The sequence below is a fragment of the Parambassis ranga genome, chromosome 16 (assembly GCF_900634625.1).
Source record: "Parambassis ranga chromosome 16, fParRan2.1, whole genome shotgun sequence".
Classification (NCBI taxonomy): domain Eukaryota; kingdom Metazoa; phylum Chordata; class Actinopteri; family Ambassidae; genus Parambassis; species Parambassis ranga.
This window is the reverse complement of record NC_041036.1, coordinates 16381928-16409022: the sequence shown is the minus strand read 5'-3', so window position 1 is coordinate 16409022 and position 27095 is coordinate 16381928. Positions and strand designations below refer to the sequence as shown.

The 27095-nt window shown below is 40.6% G+C and overlaps 3 protein-coding genes across 4 annotated transcripts; 2 read left to right on the top strand and 1 right to left on the bottom strand.

The window, feature by feature from the left end:
• Positions 1-53: 53 nt before the first annotated feature.
• LOC114449020 (CAP-Gly domain-containing linker protein 4) lies at positions 54-1283 on the bottom strand. Its single transcript, XM_028426331.1, has 3 exons — positions 1184-1283; positions 791-1030; positions 54-258 (listed from the first exon to the last, which is right to left on the bottom strand). The coding sequence occupies exons 1-3, from the start codon at positions 1243-1245 to the stop codon at positions 201-203; spliced, it is 360 nt and encodes a 119-aa protein (XP_028282132.1). The 5' UTR covers positions 1246-1283; the 3' UTR covers positions 54-200.
• Positions 1284-5860: 4577 nt separating this feature from the next.
• LOC114448392 (cell wall protein DAN4-like) lies at positions 5861-8798 on the top strand. The gene is made up of 3 exons (XM_028425308.1): positions 5861-5996; positions 7154-7223; positions 8098-8798. Exons 1-3 carry the CDS (start codon positions 5979-5981, stop codon positions 8796-8798), a joined length of 789 nt encoding a protein of 262 aa, XP_028281109.1. The 5' UTR covers positions 5861-5978.
• Positions 8799-12095: 3297 nt separating this feature from the next.
• Positions 12096-26956, top strand: inpp5b (inositol polyphosphate-5-phosphatase B). Of its 2 annotated transcripts, XM_028425350.1 has the most exons (23): positions 12096-12366; positions 13288-13367; positions 13676-13773; positions 13860-13889; positions 13983-14093; positions 15943-16083; positions 18733-18823; positions 19889-20059; positions 21933-22034; positions 22309-22423; positions 22845-22961; positions 23506-23693; positions 23879-23990; positions 24069-24178; positions 24330-24465; positions 24602-24712; positions 24825-24990; positions 25142-25377; positions 25478-25585; positions 25789-25873; positions 26123-26250; positions 26324-26435; positions 26572-26956. In XM_028425350.1, exons 1-23 carry the CDS (start codon positions 12310-12312, stop codon positions 26679-26681), a joined length of 2715 nt encoding a protein of 904 aa, XP_028281151.1. In that variant the 5' UTR covers positions 12096-12309; the 3' UTR covers positions 26682-26956. The 2 variants fall into 2 exon arrangements, with proteins under 2 accessions (XP_028281151.1, XP_028281152.1); XM_028425351.1 differs by lacking the exons at positions 12096-12366; positions 13288-13367; positions 13676-13773; ... (1 more) ...; positions 13983-14093; positions 15943-16083 and adding an exon at positions 16722-16885.
• Positions 26957-27095: the final 139 nt, after the last annotated feature.

The window sequence follows — 27095 nt, the reverse complement described above, 5'->3', positions numbered from 1 at the left end:
TGTCTAGACTACACAAAAATCTATCAAGCTTCACGTAATACCATAAAAATGTCTTTGTTGAATTTTGGTTTTTAATTCGTGTCAACACATCAAACGTTTTTTTTCCCTTTTGCGTTTAGTTTGATACAAAAAAAAATTGTGCCTCTTTACATTGAGGTTTGTGATACATGACAGTGACAGCTGCTTTGCTTCAGTCCATGTTATTCCCAGGCCATCAGTAGTTTGTGGAATGGTACAAAGGCACCATGTCCAGGTTTGCTGAAAATGACAAAAGTAAATATTCAAAACAGAATAACTGGACTAGACGTGTGAGAATGTAGGAAAAGAAACACATGAATAAGAAGAATTCAAATCTCATTTGAGAGCACAATAATGAGATTCTCAAGTTCATGCCTGTCTTTTTCAATGCTTTAACTTTAGTCTGGAAAGTGGAGATTTGCATATACAACCAGCAATTGCAGAGAATTTGGAAAAGAGTGTGTCTAAAAGCATGCGCCGTGTTAACACTACACTCCCAGGAAGTAATTATATAATAGCTGTGGGAATTATAGTTACAGATTGCTTGCCAGAATGTTAAAAGTTAAGTATTAAATAATCTTTAACAAGCACTAACAGACGTCAGGAAGTTTGGCAACATTAGATTGGACTTTTCAGAGTGGTAGTCAACCCATTCCTGTAAAACACAGCTGAAACTGCTACAACACAGTCTAGAATCACTGCAGTAAAGCCGAACAGGTCCAAACACATGTGATGAATCTACTGAGCTTTCTTGGAAATTGAGTTCTGTTACCATTCAAAGTAGCTGTGTCCCCTGTGGCTGCCATCACGCAGTCCCTGTTCAGGAGTCTGCAGCTCCACCCCCAGGTGGAGATCTGCCTCCCCCTGCAGGTGGCCCAGGAAACGAACCGTGCCTGTGCTGATCCTTCCAGATGGCAGCATGATCCTGACCCGGTGACCTAGCTGTAGGTCCATGGGGGAGTGGGGAACAAAAACGCGATGTGGCCCATGGGAGGTCCTCCATGATCTCACACTGGGGAACACAGGGGTCACATAGTAAGTCAACAAAGACTCATGTTTATTTAGAAATCTGTATTCCTGCTCCATTATTCGCTTGATAACTGATTTGTCTAATCAATGTACACATTTTTCTTTATCAGACTCTCTTCTGACCTCCGTCCTGTACCTTGAAGCTGACGATGAAGAAGAGGTAGGTCTTGAGTTTAGCGCCGAGGATGAGGATAACATGCTGCCTGACAAACTGCATGCGTAACTATCACTTCTTGACGACACTTCAGACCTTCCGTGTTGGTGGGAGCCACCTGAGTAAGAGTTAGCAGTTGACCTCTAATGAAAATTTAGCAGAACAAATTCAGTGTGCCACTTTATTACTGCCATTTACTTGAGCACTCATCAAATACTTCTCCATCATCCTCTCCCTGGTTGCCACAACTGGCCACTTTCACCAACAGTCCAGCCTCAGAGACCAACTAGCAAAGGAAGCAAGTTATAATTAATGCAGTCATGGACACAACCTCATACACACACCTACACACACATTCAAAAACACACCTGATTATGTAGCTCTTCCTGTTTTCTTTGAAGCGCCACAAACCTCTTCTCCCATGACGCTCTCTCACATGCAATCCTGGTTTTGAGGGACAGGATCTCCTTCTCTGTTTTTGTCAGTCTTTTTTGAAGGTCAGCTGTGCGGTCAGGGCTTCCTGGTATGGCTGCAACTGCTTTACACTCAGAGCCTGTCGAATACCATTAAATTGTGTCATATCTTCGATCACATGTTTGAATGAGACATCACACATATGTGACAGACACACTTTTAGTAACAGGTTATTTAAAGAGGTAAAGGACGTTAATCTTTTGTAATCCCCACAAAAAAAAACAATAGGAATTCAAATTAAAAGGCTCATTTAGCTAAAATCCAACAGCCACTCCGAATAGAATAAAACCCATTAAATAAAGTCTTTTTTAATTAAAAGTACTCCAACGAGCTCCTCACCCACAAGTTGTTTCGGCAGCCTGTTTTTTTCCTCTGTAACGTGCTTTTCCCTCGGTAGGAATTTGATTGCATTGTAAGGGCAGATCTGCAATCCAAATGGATCATAACCACAACACATAAGAACCCTTATGGAGATATTCAAATGTAAAAACACTGACACTGTTTACACACTCACCCAAAGGAACCTGCAGGTACATAGGATCCCCTTGAATGTCCATGTAAACACAGTCCACAGAATATAGGTGTGATCCTCATACATTGTGTAATTCTAGTCAGAGAATGAATACATTTGAATGTGTTCATATGTTACATCTCATCTGTTACATAGCTTTAGTCTTGTGTTTCTGAAGCACCGTCTAATGAGTGTGAACAATCAGGGATTTATAAAGATTTTGCCATCTGTAGGTGGATGTGGACATGCTGCGACCTCATCCACAAACACACACACACACACAAACAGAAAGACACAGATGGAGGAAATCATATAGACAGAGCAGGACACTGACCTTTCCCAGAGGCTCAGCTGTAGGATGGGAGAAAACTCCCATATTAGGTCATAAGGAAACAGTAGCTGCCATCTCTGCTCAATGGGCCTCTGTCCTTATGGTCTGCGGTGAGTGTTCATGTGGCGCACAGGGCTCACTGACCTGTTGCTATGCGGCCACTCAGTGTGAACAGCACTGCTGACGACTGCTGGCTTGGTAAATCTTGTCTAATCTTCTTAATCATGCAGCTACACAGTCCAGTTGGATCCAGGCTGCCTAATTTGGTCTACTGAGCTTTATATATAAATCATGTGAATGGAGTGCCACTTGTGCCCCTGCTGGAGGATTCAGTATCATCAGAATCCATCTGTTCTGGTCTAGCTGCTGGAATTTCATAGAACATTCATAGACAGCCAAAAAAACTGAAATCCACATTTGATCTGAAAGGACATTATAGGGTTAAATGTTGGCTTCCAGATGTGTGTGTTCCCATTAAACTGACTATTTGCTAATTTACATTTACAGTGTGACAAGAACAAAATAAAGCAGTAAAACTCCAAATACAGTAGACATACAGGAGAGCTTTAGTTGGTTTACTGCTACTAATTTAGTTTTATGATATGCGATGGGATGTAAAGTGATTGTCTAACCGCTGACACTCATGAGGCCTGAATCAACATAACCAATGAAAGTCGAGACTGTAGTGCAAACACAACCGCAGATGTCTACATACTGTACACTGTACATTTCAACTACCTAATACCATAAAGGATTTTCAGTTAATTTCGTGTAATATATCTAAATGATTCTATCTGGTGTTTGTTCAACATAAAATATTAAATCTATTTTCTGTCGCTTAGAAGCAGCCTAAGCAGGGAAACCCGGCTTTCTTCTCACTCCTGCTCCGGGGGGGATACCAAGGCAATCCCAGGCCAGGCCACCTGAGAGATATAATCCCTCCACTGCATCCTGGGTCTACCTCAGGGTCTCCTCCTGGTTGGAAATGCTTGGAATACCTAGCCAGGGAAGCATCCGGAGGGCATTCATTCTAAACAGGTACCCGAACCATTCCAAATGGCTGTTTTAAATGCAGAGGAGCAGCGCTAAATTAAAGTTCAAATTCTTCATTAAAAACTGGTGCTCTTTGTAGTTTACCATCTTGTTTTATTTTTTGCTTGCTGATAAATGTCCTGCAATACACAGGGTGCACCATAGTGCAATAATCGAATAGTTTCTACAGTGATGATGCTGATGGCAAACAGTCATTCTGAAAGTGAAAATCAGCTTTTTTAAACAATGGTTTGAGAGTTGAATGCCGCCGTTTTGTTGTACTGTACTGTAAGACTGTAATGTAAGAACCTAGTGTGTATTTATACTTTTTCCTGGTGGGAGATTAAGACATAATACATTGGTTCAGCTGTTTGTTCAAACCACTAAACCACTGCATCAAATATCCGAAGTGTGAAAGGGAATAACATGTATCTTTGGTTTCGAGGTAAAGCTTGCTTATTAAAATTGAAATATGAGCCACCGGGTTATGTTTGCATTGTTAACTGTCCTGTCTTAATAGATTTATAACACGGGCCAATTAAACCTTTATTTATAGACACAAAAAAAACAAATGTCATGTCCTGGGTCATGTCCTTACACATGCACACATGTGAAAGGGCACAGTAAGGTACACCATGTGCAACTTTGGTGCGCTGCTTTATCTTAATTTTGCACTCTACAAGATCAAGATCGGCAACTGATGATTGATGATGCATTACTGATTGAATGAATTGCAGAATATTATTATTGTTGTTGTTGTTGTTGTTGTTGTTGTTGTTGTTGTTGTTGTTGTTGTTATAGAATTAATATATTCTGACTTTACGGACAAAGCAGAGGAAAATGTCCTATTACCCCACTAACAAAATTACAAAAATACTCAAATATATCATCTTCCTTGTTTGGTGTGAAAGAACCTGCCGCCCTGACATCAAGACCACCAAATGCCTGACCTCAGACTTTACAAATGCTTAATAACCTGGGTAGGGAACCTGAAAAAGAGGCTAGCAAACACATCTCATGGTGTCCAATATATCAGGTCTGTCTGCATTATGTGTAATGGAAAAACTGAAAAACAAGCAGGAGACTGTAAAGAAGAAATGAATTAAAAAATTCTCTTATTGATTCTGATTGATGTGATTTTTAATACATGGGATTAATTTAAAATTTGCAAGGACTCAAGAATAATCTCATTAGAATTAGAATTTTGTAAAAAGTTGATTGACCTTAAAAAATATCCATCTATCGATGCACCTGCACCTGCTTTTGTCCTGTATCGTAGCTGTCAATGGGTGATGCACAATATCACACCATTGATTTTTAAAAAAAAGGAAAAGAAAAAGCTGTTAAACTGCAAGGAATTCTAGTCGTGTTGTAAAATAAAATACTTTTAAAAAATGCGAACTTTTTGGTCTCAGAAGTGAACTGTCAGTGGGGCTGACACAGGGCTGTTAATGGTAGTAAGAAGTGAGATCTTCATCAGCCCATCCTACTTTCTGTCTTTAATAAAGTTTAATGACCTATGACATCATTTTTACACTTTTCTTTATTCCAGACATTAAATAACATTACAATAAATACAGAATCCATTTAAACTCCTGTAACGTTGAGCTATCTGTTCCCAGCAGACAAAATTCCATGCAGCTGTGATGAAAACAGGAAGGACTTCTGTCACCTGAATTGTGCGAGTCCCTTTTGTGTCGTGCCCAAGAATTCTACGTGCTTTAGGCCACAAAGAGGTAATTGTAGTGTGTGGGGGCTTCATGGCTGGCAGAGAGAGAGGGTCTGATTTCACATTGTGTTCAACAGAAACCAAGAGGCTCCCTATACAATCACCCCACAGGCCAGTGAAATCTCACCTGTACTCTTATAGACATGGAAAGGCTTAATCCACTGAGTTATTTTAGTAAATCTTTAATTGTTGGGTGCACGGTTTTCATCCAAGCAACCCAACACTGCAACACATTGTAATTTAATATTACTAATAACTTACGGTGAATGATCACAGCAGAACTGCAGTAAAATATGTGCAAATGTATGTAGAACATGGTGGTAAATTACTGGCCTCAACTGATCTTTAATTTGATATATGACCACATAAACATTTATAACTCATCATAAATGCATCATTTTGAAGCAAGAATTTTCATACACAACAAGCTTACACTGTGAAAATACCCAAATTACCTGGAACCATTAGCATGTGAGTTGAGGAGCATCTTTAGATCCACCCAGCAACAGTCATCCTTTAGTCTCCTCCTCTCACACTAGTATAGCCCTGCACATGAGAGTTTTCACTCATTACGTTGCCACTACGGACCTGTCAACAGGAAAAGAAGGGGGGAGGTGATAGCCAGCTACAGAGACAGACAACTCCAGAGAGACAGACAGAAGACGCTCATTCACTTCAACCACAGCTGACAACATAAGCCATGCACAGTGTACCACAGGTGAGTGGGACCATTTTAAATGATGATTTTTGTGAGCTTTATTTGAGGCGACTTATACAGAGCTTTGATACTTTCGTACTGGGAAACACTGTGGGTCAACAGCAGTGCTACATGTAGCACAGACAGGATAAAGGTAATGTTTAAATATTTGATTTTACATCACAAAGAATCTTTTAGAGGGGTGAACCTGAGAATGAGCAAAGGATTCCAGCTTAAAATTGTCAGGTGTAATCTTTGGTGGCATTTTCTCACACATACACATACACATACAGTCTCTAATGGAGATTAAGCCATTTCTGAAACTTCTGAATTTTTACAGCTTATCCTGTTAACAGGTGCTCACAATCACCAAAACAGCATGAAAAGGCTGATGGTGGTTTGCTTTACAGCTTCATGCTTTGTGAATTTAGCATGTGAAGAACCTGTTGGTCGGCTGTGCACTAAAACTTATGAAACTTCACTTTTTTTCCAATGATATCATGCATTCTGACATGGAAACCAAAATGGCCACTGTTGTCCCTCAGTTTCCAGGGTGTAGAACCCAAAGGAGGACATGCTGGGGTCCAAGGGAGAGGGGAAAAAAACAAGCCGTGCCGCTTAGCGGCGCTCCCAAGGGGGTCGATCCAGAAACAAACACATTTTAATTGTGTTCACTGATAAACCTCCTCCTCCGCAACCTGAGTCACTTAAGGCATAATTGCGTATCACCACACAGACATGATCTTTGTAGGTATTACTTCACAAGGGGGGGGGGGGCGCTCACCATACAGCTTCTGATGAAGGCAAAAGGAAACAAAGCTTCTGTTTTATTCATTCATTGTAAGAAATTCAGGGTAAACCAAACAATTATGAGATCACTTTCAACAGAACAATTACAGGATTGTAAAAAAGGAGGAGACTGTAGATGACTTGGCTCATTTATCAAAAGAAGTGCCCAGGTGAGTTACAATGATTGAGCATGGCTGTAACTGAGAGACGTATTAGCTGGTCTAAACAGTCTCAATTGTCCTTATATTGCCGTCTATTATAGAGACAACACTTTTGCCAAAGCACAACTTGTATTTGTTACTGCTCAGGGTATCTTGCTGTTATGTTATGAAGTCGAACTTCCAGTAGCTGCTCATTCATGAATTTGCCTTAATGTGATGTATTTACAGGCTGGACCAAGAGCTCTCTCCCTTACTCACAGTAGGATAATGGCGTCCACCGCTATCATAAAAAACACAGGTATGAACATGATTTTGTTTTTTTAGTCACAGTCAGTGGTTTCATACAATCTTAGAGGTACAATACAGCATTTAAATATATATATATATATATATATATATATATATATATATATGGTAATGTATGTATATATACACACATTACAGCAACCATGACCAGAACCCATTATGCCATTTGACATCTGCAAATACAGAAAGAGTTGTACGTTCAGCACAAATGTGAGATCAGACTATTTCCATGGTCAAGATGTAGTTGTCATTTCTTACAGTGCTTATAAAACAAAATGACAGCCAGTCATGTGTGTACACGCACGAAGTACCTCTGAAACCCTGGGATTCCACTGTCCCTATAGCAAAGAGGTCATTTTTCTCTCTCATGAATTATAAGATTACACATGCTTGTTGGCATGGTTACTGTGCACCAGTGCTGCATGTCTGCCTCATGTTTGTCCTCAGTGGCCTCCTTATGCAATGGAAACAAGTTTTTTTTTGTTGCTACAGTTTTGTCCTGTGACACTAGTCAATGATGATAATTTAAGATTAAGATTAAGATTAAGATTTACTTAATTAATCCCTGTGGGGAAAATAGTTGTTATTTATTACAGTTCTTTTTTTATGCAAATACTAAATGTCATGGCAGCATAATGAATTGAAAATGTATCTTATAGAGTAACTAACGTAACTTTAAATATGAAGTTTGAAATATTGAGCTATTGTAATGTATCAAACATTCATACGAACCCTCCAAAATTTAACTTGTGTGTTGGATTAAAAGCTTTGACAGCTCAAGTATATAGGATTCATTCTGCCTAAGAGTTCAGTGACTTAATGAACTGTTGTGTTTCATGTAGTCTGTTTTGTGCCTGGCTCTGCAGATATTCTACACCTCCTCCTGTTAGGACTACTTCTGCCATCAGTATTAGTGTCAGGCCAAACTACAACACCCGCCACCACCACCACAACACTTGCGCCCACCACAGCAGCCCCCACCACCACCACCACCGCCGCAAGCACGACAACCGGCGCCATCACCACCACCACTTCAAGCACACCAACCACAGCTGCTGCCACCACTACCGCCCCCACCACCACTACCACTGCAAGCTCAGCATCAGCAGCCACCACCACCACAGCCGCCACCACTCAAACCACAGCAGCCCCCGCCACCACCATTTCAAGCACAGCAGCCCCCGCCACCACCATTTCAAGCACAGCAGCCCCCGCCACCACCATTTCAAGCACAGCAGCCCCCGCCACCACCATTTCAAGCACAGCAGCCCCCGCCACCACCATTTCAAGCACAGCAGCCCCCGCCACCACCATTTCAAGCACAGCAGCCCCCGCCACCACCATTTCAAGCACAGCAGCCCCCGCCACCACCATTTCAAGCACAGCAGCCCCCGCCACTACCACTGCAAACACAGCAGCCCCCACTACCACTGCAAACACAGCAGCCCCCACCACCACTGCAAACACAGCAGCCCCGACCACCACCACCAGCTCATCAACCACCTCTACAGTGCAGGTCACCACTGTCTCTGGTAGTGCATCAACTACCACTGGAGGTACTTATTAATGACTACTACTACTTATTTTTCCAGAATAGCAGGCACCTTTACAGGCATCCACCACCACCAAATTCCCCACAATCACAACCATCAGCTATCACATCTTGTATTTCTATCTTCTTTGCAGTTAGCAGTACAAACACCGCCCAGTCAAGTACAAGCGGTCCATCCTCTTCCACGACTTCTATGATGTCCACCAGCCAGTCGTCTAGCTCTGGTATGTTCTCAGCCTTTTTCCTTATGCAAATACAAGAAAACTTTTATTATTATAACTATTCTGTCACATGACTTATTTTATCACAGGTAGCACTAGTGGAACAACAAATGCTACTTCAATGAACATGGCAAGTGCACTGTTGACATGCATAAATGTGTTTGTGTGTCTCTCAGTGTTCTTCTCATCCTCATTTGTGTGTGTTGTGTGTCAAACAGATGCATTTACAATTCTACTGCCCAGCGTTCATGTGTAACTACTCTGACTGCTACAGCATGTACAACAATCAGAACGCCACTTTATGTTCTGCTCATGCCTATTGTCAGGTAGGAAGGCCACTGACAAACTTATGTAAACGTAAGCTTATGCATGTCCTTACCAACATGTTGGGAGTCATTTTGTGTTAAGTGTCTTCTAACATCGTTTCAGCTCATGAGGCAAACAAACATATGCTACATTGCAAGCTGCAGCGCCTCTTGTGCCGATGCTTGCGTCAATGCTTCTCAGACAAACTGCTCTGTGAACTGCTGCAACTCTACTGGCTGCCTGAATGAGACGTTTGCATCCATGAAGGTGATGGTAACCACAGGTGAGTAGAAGAATTGTTTTATTTCTCATACATGCAGGAGAGTTGCTTTGTTGATAAGCTGGCAGTTTCATTAATGTTTTATTCTTTTTGTAATAATTTTAGTAATTACAACCCCAGTAACTACAACCACAACCACAGCCGCACCAACAACTACCACCAGTCTGCCAACAACAGCAAACAACGTAAGGCAGCTTTTGTTTTTACGCATTCTTTTTCTTTTCACCTTGTCTTAGTCTGAGGTAAAGGTGTCTGTTATAAGTAAAACACAGATGTTAGTTGGAGGATTGTAAGCTACACCTACTGTCACCCTTTCTTCTGTGTCATCTTGTTTGCAGGGAAACAAATGCCATAATGGTACATGTACTGGAGATAACTGCTACACAAACTTTAAAAATGCAGCACTGCAAACATGCGGTGCCGGACAGCCGCACTGTCAGGTGAGTACAGTGAAAGAATTGTTTAACATTTAAGGCTGTTAGCCAAAAAAAAAACTTTGTAAAAAGTGCATCTATAGTACAGTACTTTATTTTGTGTGGCATTTTAGTCCAAAGACCAGAATAAATAACTATGAAAAATATTGTATTGTCATTATTGTATTGTTATGTTATTTTGCCATACATCACAAAACAACTGGACCAGGGTGCCACACTTTTAACAAGGCGATGTACATTAAGTCATTTTTGAGTTTGAGTTGCATGTGAGATGTGAGAAGCAGATAAATGAAATATTCGGTTGCTTCTATATTACTGTCTACACTGTGAAGTTGTAATGTCATTATTTGCAGCTGAAGAAAGAGACTACAAATTCTACCATGAAGTGGTCAGCAGGTTGCACCAACTGCACCGGCTACGCTGCATGCAAGACCTCCACAACACCTCCATGTAATCTGGAGTGCTGCAACGCCACCATGACCTCCTGCTTATGGCTGAATGGCACACTGAACGTCCTCTCTTTCGCCACAAGAGGTCCTTATCTTCACACAGAATTGGTTGCTTCCTTACTGTGCCTGCTTGCCATCACTTTGCTGCTTTGAAGAACCAAGTGAGTGCTTCCTCTTGTGCTATGTGGGTCATTAGGTAACCAGAGCTTTGCATAACAAAAAAACAAAACAAAAAAAAAACTTGGTGATGGGGAGGGGAACACTTCACCCATGTATCCTGCTGATATGTATATCTGTGTATGTATGGAAATTTGAGAAAAGTTACTGTTGATTTTATTTTCTTAAACTTTAATTTTGTCACTGGTTCAAGACCAATGAAAATGGTTTTGAACAGTATTTTTTTTAACCATTTGTCGAATCAAACCAAAAAACACGGCTCTCATCAGTTCACATTTAGGGTGCAAGTTCCCCTCATAAACAAGAGTTATATCATAAAATAAACTCTCAGTGACAATTAAAAAAAGTACTTTTAAATGACTGACTAACTAGCTTGGTTTATCTGTCCTGTTTTAAACTTTTATCGACAGAAAATCCTCATTTCGGATGGTGAGTGAGACTAAATGCAGCATTTTCTGTTATCATATATTATATAAACCTTCTTCTACAGTCTCAGTCCTTGAAGCCCTGGTGAGAGTAATGCAGCTGTAACTCTATATGCACTTTATGAAAAACACACGTTGAGCTGTAACAGGGAGTTGTGATGGTTTGTTGAAGCATTTCTAAAAATTGTAATAATAATAATAATAATGACATGTGCAATTCAATAAATCTGGTTACTTTTTGTCCTATACTTTTGTGAATTGTGAATTGTATGTCTATACTGTGTGGTTTTACAAAGTATATTTTATGGTATAACGGTGTGATTCTCTGAAATCAGTTTATTCTAGTTTTGTGTACTGTACAATAAGAATAAATAAAATAAATCGAACGTGCGTCTGATGGGTCCTTATTTGATCGAAGGGATGTGTTGATGACATTTTGTTTTGTGCAGCCCACTTTCCTTCCACCATCCACCCATCCATTTTTGCCAAACTACCTAATTCATCAGGAAGCAGAGAAACTCAGACTTTCCTGTCGCCAGCCATTTCCTGCAGCTCCTCCTGGGGGAGCCCTCTCTGCCCTATAGGCTGGTGGATCCGTTTAGATTGTAATTATTATATTTTCCACTATTTCTGCCACAAGAACTTCCTGTATGCACAATGCTGTAAAGTTTCACATGTCTGATTTTAGCAATACGTCTGAAAGTTCACTCAGTTTTGGATTGGGAATTTTTAGACTAAGCTTTTACATTAGTTTACTATTTTAAAATATACAACAGGGCCCTTCTCACTTAAAGCTGGATAATGTATTCCAGATGAATTTTTAACACCAAAATATTTGTGAGTGAACTTTTCTCAAAAGCTCTGCTGTAACTTTGTCAGAGCAGAGATAGGCTGTGGTGTCGGGAATAATCCTCTTTGGCCCACTGGATTGAAGTATAATCCAAACCAATCTGAGTTGGTGGTGACAGCCCAGGCGTGACGTCACTGCGGGTGCATTCAGAGCGAGCCTGAGTCAGTGCGTGGCACACTGGGTCGGGCTGGGCCAAGAGCAGCGCAGTAAGGAGACAACATCTGGATAAAAATGGGAGTAATGGAGCCTCTTGACTGCCTTTTCTCCTGCTGTAGTACACGTCGCTGTCCCTTCAGAGAAGAATAATCCCAACTCGTTGCTCCTCCGCGTATTTTCTGCCTGGGAAGCGTGGTGCCGAAGTTGTCACCCGGTTCTGTCTTCACCATGGATCAGTCCGCCGCTATTCAAGAAACTTTGGAGAGGGAAGAAACCTGCACAATAGTATCCTTTGAGACCATGTATGGTCCGAAATTCGGACAAAGTTTTAAACTAATAAGCTTTACTAACTATGCGCTAATAAGGGATCAGAGCCCGGGGCGAGGCCTGTGAGACCAGGCTCTGGCACTGAGTCCACATCACTTGGAATAAAAAGCACTGTTTATGCTGTGATTACGATCCAGACCGTGCAGTTACAGCGCCTGTAGGCTCAGTGTGTGTAAGCGTGTTTGCTGTGTAGTGACTTGACTTGTAGGATATTCTTAGTGCTGTAATGAGAGTTTATATCCACTAGATGGCAGGTTTACTTCACAGCTGCCTGTTCATGATTTACTGTATGTTCAAAAAGACTCCATGCTGTTGCTTTAAAAACTTTACACAATAAAATATGCATACCCTGTCAAAATAATTATCATTATGTACGGAGGAGGATTAGGGCCACTGAACAAATAAAAAAAATAAAAATAAAATCTGACTTTAATCTCAGAGATTAAAGTTTTTTCTCAAAATTCTGACTTTAATCTTAGAGAATAAAGTTTCAGAATTCTGACTTTCTTTATTAGAATTCTGACTTTAATCTCAGTGATTAAAGTTTTTCCAGAATTCTGACTTTAAATTCTTACTTTAAAGTCAGAATTCTGAGATTAAAGTAATTTCTGTCATGACAATTTTTTTTTATTTTTTCAGTGGCCCTAATCCTCTTCCGTAATCATGGGTTAATCCTGGAAAAATATACATGCAAAATATCTAGAATAAGCAACTACAGTTGCCTGGAAAGGTAAGTTAAGTACAAACAGTTCAACATGACCAAGTAGACACAAAGGAAGTTGTAAAGGATGGTATAAGGCCACACACTGTTATTAGAGCATACTGTAGACGTGTTGACATGAGAATCGTCTACATTTCCACTAACTAAACCACAAACATGCTGCCCAGTGTGATCTGCTCTGTGATGGCATCGTAGAGAGTCGACTGTTGGGACTCGTGCAGTCTGGAGAAGAACATGCGTAAGTTTGAACACATTTCATGGATGTTATTATGATACAATGTGCATGTACTCACACAGTACACATGTACAGGTATGTTTGTAATAAAAGAGCCGGCAGCCCAATCCAATGCAGCTCAGAGTGTCTTTGAAAATAGCAACAGAGAGCATCCACCTGTCTGACACTCTAACCATAATTATATATTATTTGTCAAATCTAGCTAATTATAATGTTGCAAACTGTGCACCGTTTGTGTCACTGTCTCCTTCCTCTGCATGATCTAAAATACTGAGTAAAAATGAAGAAAACATCCTGTCATCATCTTGCAGAATCTTTATTTATACGCATCGAAGAATGGCCATTACTGCTGATGACGTGTCCCTGGAGGACGTCATGCCCATCTCCCATGACTTCTCTGTGGTCGAAGGTGAACAGTAGGACTATACTGATCGCTGCTCCTCTATGTCACCTTTTGTCCATGTACCTGACATTCATGCTTATTTCTTTTTTTAGTGTCCTCACCGGAGGAACTTGTGATTGTTGGTAAGTTGCTGTCATCCTTTATCACTGTATATATACTGCTCTAACTGATCCAGCTGTTCATAAACATGTACATGCGTGTTGCTCCATCTGCAGGTGCGGATACTAGAGTGAGAATAAGCTACAGGGATGAGGAGTTAGAGCTGAGACTTCCTTTTGGGTTCCATTCACGACACTTCCTGAGTGAAATCAACAAGGCATGGAGCGGTAGGTTAGCCTATAAGATATACTGAAGTCTGTGAGCATCACACTGTAAATAAAAAAGAATACAATGATATGGAAACAATCTGTTGACAAATGTGTGACAGCGAGTTTGTAATCATTTTGTAAGCTCATCCATAGTAGTTCAAATCTTTCATTTTCCTTTTTGTTAACCACCCACATGCAAATCTGTTCTAACCATCTGTTTGAAGAAAACCTGTTCATCTAGTTCAATTGCTTTGAGGTCATATGCAAGAAACTGCACAATATGTATTTTATTTTAATATACATGAGTCCACTTATGAGTACAAATTAAAAAGAAGAACACACATGTTTGTGAGTCTGCCACAGGCTGTTGTCCACATCTTACACCAGTTTCAGACCTACTGTGCAGACTGGTGTCATGTCAAGTCAGTCAAGTAATTGCAATTTCCTGCAGATTTAACAGGTTGTTAAACACCTATTTTACCTACAGAAGTAAACTCAATGACTGTTTCAGAGACAGATTTAACAAAAACTCATTTATTTTAAAAACACTGACAAACAGAAACTAATTCCAAGTGAAACAACAGTTTTGTCAACCAGACTGGTGCTGCTACACTAACACATTATACAAAGCCTCTATATCTGAGGCCTTCTCTCATTTACAGAGACAAAAAACTGGAAATCTCCCTCATGTCCACCTGATAGAGTTTTCCCCGTCATCACTCACCTCAGCAATAGAACTTCCTCCACTGGCCCTACATGATGGCCCTGCCTCTGACTCAGTATCAACCTCAAATACAGATGGAGCTGAAGAGATTGTGCTTTACTTTTCAATTAACAACCACCTTTAAAATATATTTCATCAATGAAATAACATCAGCACGTTGATTTAACACAGTTCTCATCATCTGAGTTTCAAAAAGTTGTTGGACCATGAACCAAACTCTGCTTAATGCAGATAATACTGAAACACTAAAAATACATTTTACAAAAAATGCATGTCTTTATTTTTACTTGCTTATAAAACTGCTTAATTCACAACAAACCTTGGCTGCAAAAACAACTCTAACTCTCCGTGTCTTTGTTAGGAATCTCCTCATGTCCATTGTGTGTGGGGAGGGAGCAGAAAAGGCAAACAACATGTCGCCAGACAAATAATACCGTCTACTGTAACTGACAGTAAACAGCAGCTTCCTCCCAACTTTTCTAAGTTGATTTAACATCAACCTAACGTCACCTGGGGCCATGTAACAAAACAGTAAGGCTTTAGCATGAGCTGGACTTTGTGGGATGACACTGACGTCACCTCCTCCCGCTTCGACCAGCACTGACGGTTCTCTCTCTACGCTCGCTTGAAGAAAGCCACTGACTTTGTTAGGTCCGTTACTATAGTAACGGCATTGTAGCGCTGTGGTAGCTACGCCTATGGTTAGGGATGTGTCGCTTTCGACTCTGATTCACTATTTTTACAGTGGACGCCACACGATAATGGACAAAAGCACTCCACAGTGAGCCACAGAGATTTTTAACTTGCTGTGATAGGACCCCAGTTATGGAACGTTTCAAAGATCTACTAGCAGTTGTTGTTGTTAAAAACAGTTTGAAAAGTGGTAAAGGTAAGCTGTGACTCTCACTGCTGAGGCGGCCTTACGAATTAGATCATTACACAAACAAGACTCACATGTAAGAGATAGAAGGCTGTGACAAGAACATTTGACAAATTACTTTAACACAGTATGAAGCTGTGACTCTTACCATTGCAGGTGCTCTAGTGTAAAGCTTGTATTAGGCTCCTGTTGTTTTTTCAACTTAAATATATAAAGGCATTATCCTCATGTGTTGTTTTTTTCTTGCTCTGTCTTCTCTTCAGATGTGTGTAGGTCTCCCACACAGGTCCCCAAGTTTGAGTGGCTCGACAAGTACCGCAAGACTACGAAAGGCCATGTCGTCGAACAAACCCTCTCACCTATTGGAACAACACATATTAAACTCAACCAGCATGGAAAAACAGGTTAATCATCTTTGTGTGTGTGTGTGTGTGTGTGTGTGTAAGCTTGCAGCCTGTGTAGTAGCACCCCTGCAGTTGTCCTGCAGTTGCTGGTGTTGAGCATTGGATGTTGCTTCATATAACTGTGCAGTATTGCAAAGTACAACTTCCTTTGAATTGCAACTGGCTCAACCTACACAAGTTGAGATGTCACATCAGTGGAGACACCGGTGGAACTATTTTTGTTTCCGTTCCATTGAGGTTTTGCAGAAGGTCATGGCAGTGTGCGTATAGGTGAACTAAAAGGAATGTGGTTATTATTGCTAAAAACACCTGTAGAAAGTTGCAAAAAAAATCCCATGAGTCATGAATAACAATTTGCTTGCTAAAAATTTATATTGTATTTGTGTCTCTTTCAATCAAAATTGCAATTTTCCTGCGATTTCACAGATTATTGTTTATGCATACTAAATGTATGCATGGATAATGTTGACTTACAAACACACAATAACAATATGAACCTGCAGAATGGTGCATTTATTTTGTTATTTTAAGTTAAATACACAGCTGACCGTTCAGACAGCTGATCTTGAAGTGACTGGACTTCCTGGGTGTAATGTCATTGATGACGCATTTCCGGTTGCGTTCGGCGAGCAGCAGATTGTTGTTTGTTGGGCGCCTCGGCTCTGCGGCAGCAGCGGGGGAATGCAGACTCCTCCTACTATAGCGTTAGCATGGGCAGGTCTCACACGGACTGGACGTTGATCTGCTGCACAGAATGCGTGGGAGCGGTGCAGGGAGATGTCTAGTGTGATGAGAGACTCTGGTATGAAAAACATTCTAAGCTTCATTTGTTGATTTCTGTTGAAAGGTGAAAGTAGTGGGCGACACTCAGCGGAGATTAGCTGACGCCTTAGCTAAATGCTAGCGAGAACTGGTTGTTCTTATTTCAAAGAGGCTAATTTTAGCCCCTTAGCTTGAGGGCTCATCGGTAGTCGTTAGGCGGAAAAACGGTTGAGTTTGAAACTGTGTAAATATATAAATGTTATTTAATGCTGTCTCCATATACAGCTACGATAGGCGCTTAAAAATAAACACCCGAACTAGCTTAAACACAGCTAAATATCGATATATTGCTATATGACGGAAAGTGACACACCTGTTGTCATCGATGTTGCAACAACGTGTGTTTAGTAACATGCAACTGTGTCATTCATTTAAACACTGCCTCAAATCTTGGGTCATTTTATTCTCAGGCTGTTTGTAGGTAGTTACTCTCACAGCTCATCCTCTTAGCTACTTTAGCCTGTTAGCTTAAATCTGTAGTCTGTAAACTTTCTCCCCGTCAGCCTCTCAGTGAAAGAAATGAGCTTTCTGTCGGCTTCAGAAGAGCATAAAACTGTCTAGAGAAAAGATTCAATCTTTTGACTAAAATATAAGAGTTAATTAAGTTAAGAATAAAGAGAAAATAACTAATCCATGTAGGAAAACTGAAGTAAGCTTTACCACCTGTGCTAATTCGGTGTTGTGGGAGAAACTGGTGCAGGGTATTTATGAAAAAATGATTACAGCTTTTAGTACTAAAGCCTCTGACAGTTGAAGGAACAGTCTGACATTTGTGCTGACTTGTGATACCACAGATAGAGAGATACGCTGGCGTGTGAAATTGCTTTCAAGTCGTGCAGTTCCTTACTTGGTGGTTTAGCTCTTTAGCTAGTCAGAAAAACCAACTTATCATCTGCAGGAATGTTATACATGCCAAGTATAGTCACACAACAGGACCCTCATGATGTCAGGGCCTTATTATATGAGTACTGTATAGGAATTTACAAGGCAGTTTTGAATCTGTTAATTAATGCATTATGGTGGATTTGATTTTTAGTCTGATTTGTGCAGAATTAGTTGTTTTGAACATGTGTAGGTATTCAGAATTGTGGCTGAACACTGCGGTTTGTTTGCTGCAAAGTCATCAGCATGCATTTCAAATGAAGACTTATCTGCTCTTTAATGGCTTAGTATCATTTAGCAGTGATTATCTTTATTGATCAGCACATTGCAAAAACAAATCATTTTACAGTTACGTACAAACTCCTGATTGTTTGAACTGTTTTAATTACTACACCCTTCTGGGACTTTTTAAAATGGTGTTTTAATCCGGTTTAGATTTTTCTGTAGAATATCTACACATTTGCATCATGCTGTGCTGTGTCAGGTGCGGTGTTAGTGTAGTCTGCTATAACTTTGTTAGAGTTTAATTTCCTGCTTTAAAAAAAAAACCTGGCCTTTCCTTTCAGTGCAGCCAGCTATGTTCCCCTGCCAAGCTGCAGAAGACAGGGGCCATGCTGTCTCATGCTTCACACTCACCCATTAAATCCAGCTACTTAAAATGCAATAACTGTGTCTAACTGCAGGCGACTGACTGAGCCGTGACTTAGCATTCCTTGATTAGTTAAGTTTTTGTTTTTATTTCTAGAAGCTCAGTTTGTTTTTAGTTAAATGTCTGAAATATTGTTCTACAAAGAAATGAGCACCTTCTCCCAAGAGTAAACAGTTATTGGCTATCAATATCTTGTTTCTGGACACAGTTATACTTTCATTGTAGTAAATACGGAAACAAGATATCAGTGTTGTTTTTTGGTGCTTTGTTTTATGTTGTCTTCTCTTCCCAAACAGACAAATCGTCAGACAAGAAGGGAACGTTAGAGAAGGAGAAAGGGTCTAACAATGGCACACAGAAGGCCAGGGTGTTTCCTAGCACAGAGAGGTAAGAGCAATGCATTGAGTGACGTGTGCTTTCAAACCCAGAACTTTTTCCTCAGTTATGTTTTTACTTTTTGCTAGAATGATTCTGAGAATAATCTTCCTCTGAAGTTCTTGTTAATGGTGCCCTGTGAAGTTTCCCTATAAATACACAAACACTGTTTGCACTCAGTGTTACTCACCCAATTCACTGTTGTATCCTTGAGGCTTAACAAACATATTTTCTACATCATAAAATATTTGCAAGACTAACAAGAGGTGCTTCAAATTTGCCCCGGTGATATCTGATCGACGTTTGCACAGAGAGTTGCAGAATTTACTGATGGAGTTGTGCCTGAACAGGGGCTAATGTTGATGTGTCATGTTTACATCAGTGCCTATCAGAGCTGGATTTCAGGGAAGAATGAGGTTAACAGTATTAAGCAGTGCATTTATAACATCCTAGGAAAAACTGCTGGCAAAAGAGGAAGCACTCAATTTTATAGCAGTTGCACTGTGACACATCCTGTGTGCTGTCACCGTAAACTTTCTTTGGGTTTCTTTTGGGTTCTTTGGCAATTGCACCCTTAATGGCAATACTTGAAATATGAGGTGAACAACACATTTTAAAATAATATCTTACAACACTTTCAGCATGATCATATTCCACCAACAACAGATGTTTGGAATTCACTGCGGCCACACTTCCGAATGAATGCCTGTATTCTAAGATGGATTTTAGTTACAGCATATTCCTGGAATATTACAGTGTAAAGGCATATTACATTTCTTCTCCTCCTGTCAGGCTCATTCTTTATTGATGACATGAAAACAGAGCTGTACATTAGGCTGTTAGAGTAGAGCTCAGTGATATGTCTTTGCAATGCCATGATTTTTATTTCTAGCCTTTAAGAGAAGTGTGGCTCGACGCCCTTAGGCCAAAGACTATGCTGACTTTTAACAAGCAGCTGTACAATGCTTAAGTGCATTTTAGGATCACCTTAATATTTGCCTTTAGTGAAATCACAGCAGGGTAACAAAAAGTGTCTGTTTGTCTGTCTCTACTCACACCTAACTGTCACTTCTGCAGTCAGGGCATCTCCAGTCGAGAGGACCGGGGTGATCTGGTGCGCTCCTCCAGCCACACCCTGTCTAACAAAGCTCAGATACTGGCCATGCCGCAGTTTGGCCTGCGTGACAACCTTATCAAGTGTGAACTGCTGAAAAATGAGGACAATTACACTTATCTGGAAAACTTCAGGTATGTTACTCTCCTTTGTGGCAGTTTAATCTGTTTTTAAAAGTGTCTCACATACTGGAAGCAGTCTGTCTTGATATAAATTGTGTCTTGCTGCTGTGAGTAAAGCCATAGGTGTAATCTGGATTGTGATTAGGGCTGGGCAATTAACCGAAAACATTTTGTAACTGACATAAACTCCTGTTAGTTTTACTTTTCTGTGCTGTCCTCTTGCTGTAAAAAATAAAATAAAAGAAAGTGCGTTGTAGAGCTTGTTACATGCTCCAAAGAACAGAGAAATCTGTTCGTGTTCCAGAGGTGGCAAGAACAAAAACAAACTTTTCATACTTCATGATAACGTGTGTGTAGTCCTCATACGGCTCCCCCACTGCAGCGTGCAGTGCATGTCACATGCACACACACACACACGCAGGTTGTAAAGACCAAAACCATTTCCGAAATCTGTTGAAGAGACAGTTTGTGCTGCAACATTATGTACTCACCGTGTTCAGTGAACACAGTTTCAACCCTACAAGTGTTATGTAAAAAGAATGAGTCAACATCTGTGGGTTTGTATTTCTGTGTACTAAATTAGGACCCACTGCCTCAGACACTGTCTCGAATGCCCAAGCTGAAAGCCTCATCATGCTGCAGCTCAGCTTGTTGCTCTCTCATCTCATGACTTATTCATGATAAAAATACAGGGCCCAGCGACGCTTAGATATTTTGTTTGGTTCTTTTATTCAACAGATGTTGGAAAACTAAACATTAGGCTGAACTCGGCGTAATGCTTGGGGTACTAACCATGCTGCCTCCTGTTGGTTGGTTTGTGTACAGAAATAAGAACATGGACTCAGTAGTCATAGAGAAACACAGTCAGAGCACTCAGTAAAATAGTTCGATATTATTATACATTCTTTTATTGTCTAGAAAGGTTTTAATATTTACATGTTGGTACAGGCTTCTCTTGGGTGTTGGGATTACTTCTCACACATCATATGAACAGCTCAGTCTCAAAGCGAGTCACGTGATAGTCATGTTGCTCGAGGCATGGGGTGCTGGGACACATGTGAGTTGTCCTAATCTCATGACAATGCTGAAAATGTACTAAATATCCAGCTGATGTTCAAACTAGGATTAAAAGGGTAAAGAAGGTTTGTGTATAAAAACAGCTGGATTTCAGGGTAGGATTTCAGCATCTTTCTTATAGGCTGAGGGCAAGGCCATGAGAACAGAAAGTGTTGTTCAATTTGGGTGGCAGCACAAAATACAGAGCTTTGTACTCCTCCTGCCAAAGAGTATGCAAACAGGAGCTGGCTGAAGGTCAGAGCGGAGGGCTAATGAATGGAAGGAAGCTTGTTTTTGATGTGAACGGGCAGAATAAATCTCAGCGCTGATGTAAATAGCAGCTCAGCCCCCTCATGAATTCTCACAATTGATGTGCCCTTCAGCACATCGCCTTAATGGACCCAACATATTGCGCTCTAATCATTTCCTACATAAAAACATGCTAGGTATACATACACGCACATCATGCATTTTCTTTCAGTTTCATTTCTGACATCACGCTTTTATGTGGACAGATGTTTCAGGTTTACAAGGATGTGACGGCACTCTTTTTGTCCTAAGCTGCTTTTTACATCATTGCAGCCTGCATGCATCAAATGGACTGAGCAGACAGAAGCCAGCGAAAGTTAACTGGCTAATGTGGGTCTGCAGAAAGTGCACAAAATAAATGGAGTGGCAACACTTCCACCATTGCAGTCACAGCCATGCGACAGCTGTTTGCAGCGATTCGTGTCAGTCTGTGGGGAAAAAAAGCATCACCAGCTTTTGTTTAAACAAACTCTGACCATATCTCTCTTGTTGGTGCCGACCTCCCCTCTTCCTGTTTCAGCTTTTTTCTAGGTACATACAATGTGAATGGACAGACACCGAAGGACAGCCTCTGTCCATGGCTGAGCTGCACTGACAGTCCTCCTGACATGTACTGCATAGGGTAAGTCGTATTCAGCATGCTGAAGAATAGACTTTTAGTTCACCACCTAATCCCGTTACAAAGAGAGACGTCTGCTAGTCAAACATCGGACAGATGCATGCAGCCAGTGAACCAGTCCTAAGTACACCCACAGATTTCAGCACAGCGTGTCCATTAATCCTGCCCATGTTTCAGTTTGCTGCTTTGGAGTTTACAAAGTTTAGTGAACACCACAGCATTTCTGAGTGTATAAAAAAATGGAACTTATAGAACTTTAACCACTTGTCCTTCATAGTTTTCAGGAGCTTGACCTCAGTAAAGAGGCTTTTTTCTTCAATGACACCCCCAAAGAGCTGGAGTGGACAAAGGCTGTGTCTGAGGCCTTGCATCCCGATGCCAAGTACGCCTTAGTAAGGAGGATTTTTTTCATAATTACACTGCCTGTAGTTGTAGTGCATTCTTAATGAAAAAAGAATTAAACACAGTATGTACTGCACAGTGTAGGCATAGTCAGAACACATATTTTAGGTTGTTTTTCTCAGTTTCTTTCATTCGTTTCCCTTTCTCAGAATGCTGACTCTGAATTAATAGCTTCCTTTTTTCTTGGCCTGTGTGGTTATGTGTCTTCAGTTGTTCAGAATGTGTGAGGTATAATGATAAACAAGTGTATTCTGTACTTGTCTGCTTCTGTTATCCCTTAAATAAGACAGCATGATCTGCACATGTTGTTTCTAGTAGCTGTGAGTTTTAAAGCAGCCATGAAATCACTTTTTAGTCTGAATAGTGGCCACAGTGTCTCCTCATCTCCTCTGTACTCTTGTGCTGCTACAGGTGAAGTTGGTGCGCCTGGTGGGCATCATGCTCATCTTCTATGTGAAGAAGGAGCATGCAGAATTCATCTCTGATGTGGAGGCAGAGACTGTGGGCACTGGCATCATGGGGAGGATGGTAAGAACTGTTATCATATAGTTTTCTGACATATTCTGGTATGTTACTAACTTAGCACTGAGCTGATGAGAGCAAATGTGACTGTTTGACCACAGGATAAGAACCAAATGTCTTCCTGTAATTCTTCTCTTTTTTTTAATTTACCAGAAATGATAAAATCATTTCCTCAAAATGTCTTCTTGCCATATCTCATAGATAATCTGTATCTCTTCACCTCATAAAATGCACACAGGCCGGAAGTGCTGACTCAAGTAACTTCACATGTTAACATCAAAACATCTGGGCTTCTACAACAGCAGTGTTGTAGAAGCCCAGATGTGACATAACTTCAGGCCAGTTGTAATAAGGCATTATCATACACAATGGTTTTGCAGTGTTTTGAGGTCATGGTGAATTTAAAGCCTTCATCGCTTCCTCCCCTCTGGCTCATCGAGCTAAGGAGAGACTGATTTATGACGTACACCAAGAGCTATCTGAAACATGCTACATTATATATTCAGCTATTTTTGAATGCTGAGTTTTGTCTGTACTATCTGATTCAAAGGGAAATAAGGGTGCCGTGGCAGTCCGGTTTCGCTTCCACAACTCCGACATCTGCGTAGTCAACTCTCACCTTGCTGCCCACGTAGAAGAATATGAGAGACGTAATCAGGACTATAAGGATATCTGCAGCCGCCTCCAGTTTCGCCAGCTTGACCTCACCCAGCCTCCACTCACTATCATGAAGCACAAGTATGTACCATTGTGATTGACATGGAAGAGGCATGACTTCTAACAAGTTGTCCTGTAATCCATTAGTCCTAAGATGCACTCCCTGCTGTCGATGAATGTGCGTGTTATTTTCTTAATATGCTATTAGTCGTTCTCCGTGTGTCATTAAATTGTGTTGCTTTGTTTCTGCTCCTGTTTATCATCAGTGTGGTGTTGTGGATCGGGGACCTCAATTACAGAATCAGTGACCTTGATGTTGACAACGTGAAGGAGTTAATCAGTAAGAAGGAATTTGAAACATTGCACACTTATGATCAGGTAATTGTCGCCTTCTTTGATTCTATTTTAGTAGTCTTAAGTCGCCATTTGATACTTACCCTCTGCTTTGTTTCCCAGCTCAAGAGGCAGATCGATGAGGAGGCTGTGTTCGTTGGCTTTGAGGAGGGAGAGATTAATTTCCAGCCCACCTACAAATATGATACTGGCTCTGACAAGTGGGATACAAGGTAATCTCATATGAAGGCAAATGCTACAGTTCTTGGTTCAGAAGCCTCAGCTTCACTTTTACATTGCAGTATTATGTCTGCAGATTGTCTTGTAGCACTGTTTACAGAGGAGAATGAGGGCGGAAAAAATGTTTTTTTTGTCTGCGTTTAGTGAGAAATGCCGAGTGCCCGCATGGTGTGACCGCATCCTGTGGAGAGGGAAGAACATCGAGCAGCAGCATTACCAGAGTCACATGGCTGTGAAGACTAGTGACCACAAACCTGTCAGCTCCCTGCTTGTCATTGGGGTAAATGATCCAGCCGTCCAACTTGTTTTTCAAACGCTGTATCGTATGTCATCGAAGAATTACTTACAGGTCTTTGAACACATGTGCTGGCTGAATTGTTATTTTGCTGCTGACGTCCTCATCTCTGTTCTCACAGATCAAGAAAGTGGATGCAGAGGCCTATAAGAAGACCTTTGAAGAGATTGTACGCAATATAGATAAAATGGAGAATGAATGTATTCCATCGGTAACCTTGTCCAAGCGAGAGGTAAAGTTCCCACTATATTGTAAATGCTTTAGTACTTCATGTTGTTTTGATGTAAACTACGATGTGATGCAGATATTTATTTATGTTTTTACTTGCCTCTTGAATCTTTCAGTTCCACTTTAAGGATGTGAAGTTCATGCAGCACCAGGCAGAGACGTTAAGGCTTTTTAACGACGGGCAGGTCCCATGTCAGTTTGAGTTTATTCAGAAGCCTAATGAGCCCACATACTGCAAGCCCTGGCTCACAGCTAACCCACCCAAAGGCTTCATTGCTCAGGGTAAGAAACACACACATTCAGTTTGATCAACAGATTTGATCAATGATTTTACTGAATGAATGAAATTACTACTTCAGGAAGTGCTGGTATTGAGCCTAGCACAATGGTAGCAGCCACTCCCTTGATGTGTGTGTGTCTTTCAATCATCTAGGTGGTTCTGTGGACATTGAGCTTGAGGTTTTTGTTAACCGCTCAACAGCACCTGATCTTAACTCTGGTAAGCAGCAAATTGAAGATATCCTGGTGCTCCACCTAGAGCGGGGCAAGGACTACTTCATATCCGTGACAGGAAACTACCTGCCCAGCTGTTACGGTACCTCCATCCATTCCCTGTGTCAGCTGAGGGAGCCCATTCAAGACATGCCGCAAGAGACTCTCCTTAAACTGGTGAGTGCACCTTGAAATTCCTCCTCTCCTTTTGTTGCTGCCACACATTTGTTAGTTTAACTAGAATCATGTTCTTTGCTCTGGTTATTCTGACATTCAGGCTGAGATGTCTGGAAACGAGAAGGCCACCAACACTGAAAAGCCTCTTGACATTCCTAAAGAACTGTGGATGATGGTGGATCACTTATTCCGCTATGCAATCAAACAGGTCAGGGGGTTTCATAGTTTTGTTTTGATAGTGTTGGTGTAGTCAGTTTCCAAATGAATTGTACTACCGTTAACTGACACCAAGCCTTTTGCTTATCAGGACAAATAAATGAAGCTGCTGGCATGATTGAAGCTGCTGTCCGGCTTTTTGTAATTTGTAAATGTGCCACAATGGAATCATAATGTATTGTCCTCTATTTGCAGGAAGACATATTTCAGCAACCTGGGCTCCGGAGTGAATTTGCAGAAATAAGGGATTGCCTTGACACGGGCATGCCAGATTCCCTCTGTATCCTCAAAAACTGTTTCCATGATGCCTAACTTCTGTTATGTTAATTGATAATGGTGTCAACACTATCTAAATCTGCATCATACAGCAATACTGTGTATGTAACCATAAATGTCACCTTCTAAATAACAGCCTGTAATTCGGTCTAACTTTAGATTTTCTTTTTTCTTGTTCTTGGGTGTAATGGGAAAACTCATATTTGAATGACTTTTGTTCAAGAATTAGAACCTTGACTCTATTAAACTTCAGCGGGTAGTAACCACTCAGTGGCGGAAGCGTTGCTACTATTCCTTGATGCCCTCCCAGAGCCTGTGGTTCCCTACTCTTTTTACCAGCAGTGCCTAGATTGCTGTGCCAACGCCAGCCAGTGTGAGAAAGTAAGTGGAACAGCACAGTCTGTATTAAATTATAAAAGTGAATCTTTTTAATGGAATGTTTTTGTCTCTTTAGGTAATTTCAATGCTACCTCAGTGCCATAAAAATGTGTTCAACTATTTAGCTGCCTTTCTCCGTGAGCTCTTGAAGAATTCTGCTAGCAATCGATTAGATGTCAGCATCTTAGGTAAGAAAGGAGAGCACATTTCTGGTAAAATATCAAAATACAGCAAACCTCTCTTTATTAGTAAGCCTTTAAGCCCTAATATAAACACTTTTATTATGTGTATATAATTGAATTTTTTTATTTTTTTTATGCATAGCCACCATTTTCGCCTCCTTGCTCCTGAAGTCCCCTACAAAGCAGGACCTTGCAGAGAAAAGGAAGACTCAGGAGTTCTTCCATCACTTCCTGATCCAGGGCTCGTCCTAAACGGAGGACTTCTTGCTTAAGCTGAACACACTACAAAACTGTAAAATTCAGTATTTGAATTAAATTGTAATGAATGATAATATTTCCAGATGTTTCTTTGTATAGTTATTTAGTATAATTATTGTAAGTATTGGTCTCTGAAATTAGTTTCAAAACAATGTTTGCCATCATTGATGCACAGAGTTTATTGTATATCCTGAAGATTATGTAGAAGCCCAACAATTTCTAATGTATGTATATTTTATTTAAAAGAATTTGTATTTTGATGTTTCTGATCTCAGTGGTATAATGTTTTTATTATAAAAACAAATATTAGAAACGATGTATGCTTGTGTGTTTCAACATCAGTCATTTTTAATCCGCTTTTATCAGTTTATTCGAGTCCCAATGAATAAATTAACACTAAATTAATCT